The sequence below is a fragment of the Juglans microcarpa x Juglans regia genome, chromosome 1S, assembly GCF_004785595.1.
Source record: "Juglans microcarpa x Juglans regia isolate MS1-56 chromosome 1S, Jm3101_v1.0, whole genome shotgun sequence".
NCBI lineage: Eukaryota > Viridiplantae > Streptophyta > Magnoliopsida > Fagales > Juglandaceae > Juglans > Juglans microcarpa x Juglans regia.
Genome location: NC_054595.1, coordinates 17127637 through 17135962, shown reverse-complemented (window position 1 = coordinate 17135962; position 8326 = coordinate 17127637). Strand labels below are relative to the sequence as shown.

The 8326-nt window shown below is 33.3% G+C and overlaps 2 protein-coding genes across 4 annotated transcripts; both read left to right on the top strand.

The window, feature by feature from the left end:
- Nucleotides 1-543: 543 nt before the first annotated feature.
- LOC121247232 (prostatic spermine-binding protein-like) lies at nucleotides 544-3849 on the top strand. 3 transcript variants are annotated; one of them, XR_005937237.1, is made up of 5 exons: nucleotides 544-1137; nucleotides 2240-2519; nucleotides 2603-2712; nucleotides 3575-3709; nucleotides 3756-3849. XR_005937237.1 is itself a non-coding variant. In XM_041145606.1 (3 exons), the coding sequence occupies exons 1-2, from the start codon at nucleotides 748-750 to the stop codon at nucleotides 2486-2488; spliced, it is 639 nt and encodes a 212-aa protein (XP_041001540.1). In that variant the 5' UTR covers nucleotides 544-747; the 3' UTR covers nucleotides 2489-2519; nucleotides 2603-2730. The 3 variants fall into 3 exon arrangements, 1 of the variants encoding a protein (XP_041001540.1); XR_005937238.1 differs by lacking the exon at nucleotides 2603-2712; XM_041145606.1 differs by lacking the exons at nucleotides 3575-3709; nucleotides 3756-3849 and having other exon boundaries at nucleotides 2603-2730.
- A 1961-nt stretch (nucleotides 3850-5810) lies between these two features.
- LOC121247365 lies at nucleotides 5811-6284 on the top strand. Its single transcript, XM_041145728.1, has one exon. The coding sequence runs from the start codon at nucleotides 5811-5813 to the stop codon at nucleotides 6282-6284; it is 474 nt and encodes a 157-aa protein (XP_041001662.1).
- The last annotated feature ends 2042 nt before the right edge of the window (nucleotides 6285-8326 follow it).

Below are 8326 nucleotides of genomic sequence, written 5' to 3'. Positions count from 1 at the left end.
ATTTGAAAAAGTTAATTTGTTTATTATATTTTGTATGAAAATTTTAAAAAGTTATAATAATGAGTTGAAATGAGAAAAATTGAAAGTATTTCTGTATCTAAACCTTAATAGCCATTCAGTTGCATATAAGCCCTTGTTTGGATTGGAAACTTACCTTAACTCAATTCATTTCATCTCATCATTACAACTTTTTTAAATTCTCACATAAAATATAAGAAATAATTTAATTTTTTTAAATTTTAAAATAATAATAATATTAAAAATAATATTTTAATAATATTTTATTCAACTCATTTAAAATCATTTCAACTTATCTCTAAATTCAAACCGAGCATAAATGAAAACACAAAAAAATTCCGGTAGGAGGGAAATAAATGAAATGATTAAAAAAAAAAACAACCCTAGCCCTAGCTGCCTCAACCGCCTGACTGCACGTGAGAAGCATGTGACTAACGAAGGTGTATAGCCTATAGGACGCCGCAATGACCGTATCAACACAAAAACATAAAGATTGTCTAAGGAGGACCATCCGATCTTCAGCCACGTCACTAATCCGCGTGAATTCGTGTTTCAACGCCCGAGATGACGGTTGCACAGCTACTGCTAGAACGAGAACGAAGAAGCTAGCTCCACTATGTATCTCCGCTCTTCACGTCCCTGTTTCCTGATGGCTGATACCCGAATTTGATTTATTTACCGGGAAAATAAAATATTTCCCTCGTGAAAGATTTTTTTCTGCTAACGAAGATGAGGAGGCTGTGGAAGCTGATTATGTTGATGGAGCTGATGGATGATGATATAGAGTTTTTACTGGAAGAGGAATTAGTAATGGCTTTGTACAAAAAAGCCCGTGAAGATGAGGCCGAGGATGGTGTAGAAGAAGGTCATGAGGAGGAGGACGGTGACGAAGACGACGACGAGGAAGATAACGAAGAGGAAGACGACGGAGACAGTGGTGTGCAGAAGGTTGTACCTTCTTCTGGTGGTCCTCCAGTTCATTCGGTGGACGATGATGAGGACGATGATGAGGAAGACGACGAGGATGGCGATGGCGATGACGATGACGATGATGGAGAAGACGATGGTGATGATGACGATGACGAGGAGGAGGAGGACGATGATGAAGCTGAAGAGGAGGTACTCATAACTTCCTTTTCTAGTTTTCATCTTATTTTCATTGTTTATATGTTTCAGCTTCTTTTTGTTTGTCTGTGCGGAAAAATAGGTCTGATCTCTCTCCCTGCTTTTCATTTTTTTTTTAAATTTTGTATTTTGAACAAAAAAAAAAAAAAAATGAAATACTTTTTCCTGCCAGTTAAATTTGATTCTCTAGATCATTAGTTGAAGAACAAGCTTCACCCATTTTGCTTTTCCTATTTCTTGACTGTATGTTTTGTTACACGATTGTTAACTTTCACTTTTTCATATTAGATCCACTTATATTTCAATTTTGGCTGATAATTATTTTTTTCCTTTCTTTTTTTCCCGTTTTGGTGAGTATGTTCAAAATGATTTAACTTAATAATAAACGAAATCAGTGTGTGTGGGTGGGCGGGTTGTGTTTTTAGTCCAAACATTGAAGTTATTCAATGTTAGTGTCATCTCTTTGCTTGGTGGTCAGATTTTGTCGATCTGAACCGTTTATCATCTATATCCGAAGTTGTGAACTTATGAAATGTGAGTACTTCTGGGAAAAACAAACCAATATCTCTGAAACTTGTTTGTCAAAAGGATGGGTTCCTTCTGTGTTAAGTAGATATTCAAATTCTTATAGATCTGGCAAAAAAATAGCCGTATATTCAGTGGGATAGGTTTTAATTTTGATGTTCTTGGAGGATCTTCATAACATGCATGGAATAAAAGGTTCAGCTTTCCTAGATCTTTGGCGCTTAAGGTGGAGCAGATCCACATCTCGCATATTCTAGCATACTCTCTCGTTTTCCGTGAAGTTTTTCCACTCTGAACTTAATTTATCTTCTGGGGTTTCCGGAAAATCCTATAAGTGCGATGGTCATGAAGAAAATAACCCCAAAATTTCTCTTCAAAAGAAGAGATGGTAGAACTTTTTTTGTCTGCTTGGTATGTTGGGTCTAGTTGATATCCACCTCTGGTGCATGTATTCTCTCTGTTTTCTGATTATCCTCTTTTTTTTCCCCCTTCTTTCGTTGGTTAATCTATATTTTCATCGGTGCTGACTTGAGTTCTGTCTATACTTTGTATGAAACCCACGAATATATAGGAGTATCTGGGAACAGACTACCTTGTGAGGGCAGCCGGGCGAGCCGAGGATGAGGAAGATGCCAGTGATTTTGAACGGCAGTTGAATGGCCAGGAGGAGGAAGACATCGGCGAAGAGGAGGAAGACGATGATGGCGATGCCAGCGGGAAGGTTGATGTTCCAGCAAAGAGGAAAAGGTCCGACAAAGATGATTCAGGCGGCGAAGACGACAACGATGGTGGAGATGATGAGAGACCATCAAAGCGATAATAATATGGGCCAAGGACTGACATTGAAAACCGTAGGTCAGTCTTCTATATCTCACTCTTTTCTCTGTTCTTAGTTCCAGTAATCCATCCAAATTGTATCATCTGGTAATTTCAGGTTCCGAAGAAGAACTCTTTGAAAGTGCTGGTTTAGGATTTCTCTCTCTAAGTTAAGAATTTAGATAAAAGTTGTAGACTTTTGGAAGACTTTTTGGATTGAATTTGAAGGTTATATCCTCCTTATCTGTAGATCTGGTCCTCGTGCTCTAATTCTCTATTTTTATTTCTGCTTTGTAGAATTCTTGAATGGTTGTCGGATCTTTTATTTATTTAATGCTGTCTTTTATTTTTATTTTTTTGCCTTTTATATGTTCATAATACCATTTCTCCTTTACTTATAAAAAAAATCACAATTTTGATTCCGTTGTGACCATTATTATCATGATTATTAGACAAAAGAATTGGAGATGCTTCTATTTTTCTTGAGACAAATGCCTTCTAAGAATTTGTTTCATTGCTACATTAATTTTTAATTTTTATAAAGAAAGCGTGGCGATTTGCAAAGGATAGTGATTGACATTGTAACCTAAAAAAGGCAAATCGACAGACAACTGAAATAAATGAATTTTAGTTACGAAAATATTTACACAATAATTTTTATAATATTTTATATAATTATATTTTAAATGAGAGATATTTTTATAAAATATTTTATAAAAATAATATTATTTTATAAAAATATTTTTATCTTGTAATATTATTGTAAAATATGTTGTGTAAATGTATTGTATGTATATTTTTATTTTTTTAAAAATTATTATAATTAAATAAAATAAAATGATTTGAGATGATTTTGATAAAATTTTTCATTAACTGCTCCCTGTCGGTGGACGAATCTACGGGTTTCGTTTTACCGTATTGTCCTTATACGTAAAACAATCAAAAGACACATTTATAGAGGGTGATTTTAGGCTTCATTCGTCAATTAAAAGCCATCTTTATTTCTTTCGTTGGTTTGTATGTCGAAATTTATTGACTTTTGCGGTAGGATGGGTTAATACTGACGTGGATTTGGGATTTTTTGTAACAGATGAATTAGAATGGCATTGCCGAGCGAAATGATAGGGACGTAGATGAATGGACGATGATGTCATCGTCATCTCTCGGCCGGCATGGGATGTGCATTGCGATCCAGATAAACAAACATACATACATACAAAGGTGAGTGATGTCTTTTAAAAAAAAAAGAAAAAAGGAAGAGAACATATGAGATGATCGAGACAGCTGTTCCATGTAACACCACGTTATGAGAAGTTGGCCCCACGTTTGCCTATTCGTAGTTAAATCTCAGCTCATTGAGAAGAGGTTTAGCAGTTAGAGAAATGAAGAAGTTGAATAAAATATTAATATCGAGTAATTTTTTAAAAAGAGTAGAGTTTATTATTAAAAATTTAATTTTTTTTATGTAAGTTTCATATTTTATTTATTTATTTTTTTAAAGTAATTATACGGTAGTTACATAATTTATGATTGTAAATATCTTTTTTTTTATTAGAATATTATATTTTAATAATATTATTATTATTTTAAAATTTAAAAATTTTAAATTATTTATTATATTTTATGTGAGAATTTAAAAAATTATAATAGTTAAATTAAATGAATTAGACTTTTTCAATCCAAACAATCTCTTAAAAGCTCGATTAACTTTAAATGAGATTAAGTAATTTAAATCAGTAAGAGATGAAGCCCAAAAACAAAGCGGCCCTAGGAGAGTAAATTGGCGAAACGAAATCTTTGGGCTGTTAAAAAATGGCTCGAGTTCTTACCAATTAAAAAAAAAACAAAAAAGGAAGAAGGCCGAGCTTCCCAAAAGGCAACGAGCCGCCTTCAAGGCCAGGAATGTTTTTGTTCAATGTAACCAATGCTAGAAAAATTCACGACGGAAGTAATAAAATTTCTGGATCCATTGAATCTTATTGATGATTTATTTATTATTATTATTATTTTTCATGTGATTCAGATCGATAATCTCCTCTGGCGGCTGGCGCTCCTTTTCATTGCCTAAATGCGCAAATTTGCGCAGGAAGAACCAACAACGTAGAGATTTTGTGGATTCTGTGTATGTTTCTTCGGTGGAAAAATGATTGGTGTTCATCTAGATTTTGTTACTTTGAACAACGTATTCTGATGGTTGACATAAGTAATCAATTAAATCATGCATCAACTGGCATGATTAAGGTTGACATTGGGTTATGTCTAATTTAATTGATATCTCCGTCAATCTCTGTTAGGAAACTAAAAGGTAGTCGCCTGTCAATCCTATTTGGCTTACATGTCACATTAATATATCATGTCATCCAATTTAAAGTTGACATGTGGCATATTGATAACAGCTAACAATTCTCTCGTTGATTTTTTATTAGGAGTGTTTTGTTGGTACAAAGTTGGCTGTAAAAGAAGAAAATAGTGAGAGGAGTTTTCTTCGAGGTACAATATCATTTTTTTTTTTAAACTCAAATACAATGAAGCTTAGAATAAATTGATTTGTCTAATTATGTTATGCATAAATGAAATTAGATCTAAATACTCTCTGATTGTACTATCCTATCAAGAGATTAGAAATATGTTCTCTATAGAATAAATAAATCTTAATGACAAGTACCAAAAAAATGAAATCATTTTCACAAAGAATTTTGAAATGAGAAAATCTAAAAAACAGACGTGGTGCATATGGGATTAATAAGAGAAATTGTGAAGATAGATTAATATGGAATTATAGCAAAGATGAAAAGTATAATGTCAGAAGTGGTTATTATGTAGCAAAGCAACTACGCTTGAGGAGGGAAGGGGAATCATCAAATGGGGGGCAAGTGGAGTGGTTGTGGAAAACAATGTCGAAATTACAGGTACCTGCTGCAACAAAACATTTTCTTTGGAGGGCTGGTTCGAATGCTCTTCCTACTGAGGCTGCATTGAAGCAGAGAAAGGTGGTTGAAGATGAAGTTTGTCCACTATGCAAACAGGATAGGGAGATTGTCCTACATGCTTTATGACAATTTTCTGCTGTGAGTGATGTTTGGGCAGAAAAGGAAAGTGCTTTACAGAAGTGGACTGTTATGGCTGGAGATTTTATGGAGTTATGGGATACAACGCTCTCAAGGCTGACTCAAGAGAAGTTAGAAGAAGTAGCAGTTTTGTTAAGAGGGATATGGCATAGGAGAAATAGATTTGTTTTTTAGGATCACTTTAATGACCCAAAACAAGTTGTTCAATCTGCTCTATTGTCCTTAAAAGAGTTTAAAGATGCACAACATAAGATGGAAATGGGGAATACAACAGGTAATCCTATGCCAAAGATGATTTTTTGGAGAAAACTTGAGGAAGGATGGCTTAAGATCAACTTTGATGCTGCTACAGATTCAAAAAATCAGAAAGTAGGAGTTGGGGTTATAATCAGGGATCATAATGGAGAGCAGATGGCAGCCTGCAGTGAACCAAACTTGCTGTTGCCTCAACCTTTAATAGCAGAAGCAGCAGCCATGAGAAAAGCAATTGAGTTGTGTATAGAGTTGGGATTTAACAGGGTGATTATAGAAGGAGATGCAAAAGTAATCTTAGAGGCTGTGGTGAATCCAAATACATGTTGGACTGCTTATGGGCAGATTATTCAAGATGTCAAAGAGAGTTTGAAAGAGTTAAATGATTGGAAGATTATTTTTGTAAGAAGAAAACGTAATGAGGTAGCTCATATCTTAGCAAAAATGGCTGTCTCTAGAGGAAATGCAATGTTGGGTTGAGGAAGGGCCTGTTATGATCTCTAGTAAGCTAGAGTTTGATAAACATTGTATTAAGGAATTATTATGAATGAAAGTTGTTCTATTTAAAAAAAAAAAAAAAAAAAAAAAAAAAAAACCTCTGTTTGGATTACAAGATTCTCTTATTTTATCTTAACATTCAAATACTATAAATAAAAAATATTTTTCAATTTCAAATATTTAACATTTTCATTTATTCATTATTTAATCATTACAAATTTTCTAAATTTTTAAACAAAATATAAAAAATAATTTAATTTTTCAAATCCCAAAACAAAAAATATATTATAATAATATTTGAACTTTGTAATATTTGTATTCAATTTTTTTTTTCTATCTTTTCACAAAATCTTATAAAATATCTTAACTCAACAATTTTACTATTATTTACAGATTATCTTATCTCATCTTATCTCAGTATTCAAAAAGGTCTTAGTGACCAATAAGATTAAGGTGATGATTGGGGAATGATATGAGATAAAAAAATTTGTGAATCGTAGTAAGATGGTTTGTAAGTAGTTGTGAGATAGTTTGAGTTAAATATTTTTTAGATTTTGAGAAATAAGATAGAAAAGGTTGAATAAAAAATATTATAAGATTAAAAGATTGTTACAATATTAATTTTTATATTATTTTTGTTTAGTGATTTGAAAAAATTATTTTTTATTTGAAATTTTGGTAAAGTTGTAATGATTAAATTAAAAATGTTTGTCTTTTGAGTGATATTTAGGAAGAAAATGAGACGAGATTTTATGAAAATTATTACCAAATATCCCTGACCAACATGTTGACTAGATCAACAAACTGAAGAATGGTGTAAAGAAGGCAAAGAAAAGCAGAATACTAGTAGCACAAAAGACGAGTTCCAATATCCATAAATCACTAATGTTCCTGCAAATGCTTCAACCCGTGTAGGTGTATTGCTGATATTGCCTTGAATGAAAAAAAAGGGATGAAAACTTGACCATCCTTGCCAAGAATACTACTAAAAACCTCATTACTAGAGTCATTTAAACTTTCGGTAGCTTTTGTTTATGTTAAATTCGTTCAACATTTGGGTAGAAGTTAAGAGTTTGAAATAGACCGTACCGAAAGATGTCAAATGAGACTTTTGTGAAAACTGAAATCTTGGGTTGTTAGGATTTGCTAGAAATTTCAGGGGTTTGAAGGTAGATATTTGTTTGGATGGTCTGAAAAGATTAGCAGCAAGAAGCATTGAATTAATGAATAACAAACGTCACTAAAATAGATTATGAGAGAAAGAAATGGCAAAATGTGAAGTGAGAGAGATGGGGGAGAGGAGCATAACGGTGTGTTTGATTTTAAAATGACCAATACCCTGTGTTATCTTCTATCTATTGTGAGAAATTATAAGATGCTGATGTGTTAGTGTCTCATTGGTTGGTGTAAACCTCACATTTACACCAAGTCCAGTCTGAGAGGGACTCTTTCAAAATTTTCTTATGAGATTATAAATTTGCAGGCCAAGGATTCTATTTATAGATGATTAAAAGATGTCAACGAAAATTATAACTGTTTTTTCTTTTACTAAAATCGATTCTAAATAAATACATATACTACATCTGTTGCATGTTTGGAGTAGACTTCCTCGCACACCTCTTCCAGGTTTGTACCAAAGAAGATCCTCCCAGGTCTGACGGAGAAGAAAGAAGTGACCCTTTCGTTACACAAGTGGTCATGGTTTGTGGGATTAGTCATAGTAAGGCATGTAAGAGGAAGTTGTTCAAAAGTCAAGTTTTTCAAAGAGCCAAGCTGAAACACGGGATCAGAAAAAGGTATGTGTTAACGCCCAAAAATGGCACAGCTCGGAAGGTGAGAAAGATCCATTTTCGAACGCGCTAAGGTGGGTTGGGCCTTAATTGGTGAGGTGAAGAGCCCTTGTCGGTTATCCGATGTGGCTGTACGGTGTCAGTGTGTACATCCATGGAGGTGAACAATATTTAAATGCAGAGAAAATAAAGAAAGATTGATACACAGATTTACATGGTTCGACACAAGTCCTA

Excerpts from the sequence above, each read along its gene's own strand:
- LOC121247232 (XM_041145606.1), top strand. The coding sequence starts at position 748 with ATGAGGAGGCTGTGGAAGCTGATTATGTTGATGGAGCTGATGGATGAT. Across the intron at positions 1,138-2,239 it reads ATGATGAAGCTGAAGAGGAG|GAGTATCTGGGAACAGACTA; the intron begins GTACTCATAACT and ends ACGAATATATAG.
- LOC121247365 (XM_041145728.1), top strand. The coding sequence starts at position 5,811 with ATGGGGAATACAACAGGTAATCCTATGCCAAAGATGATTTTTTGGAGA.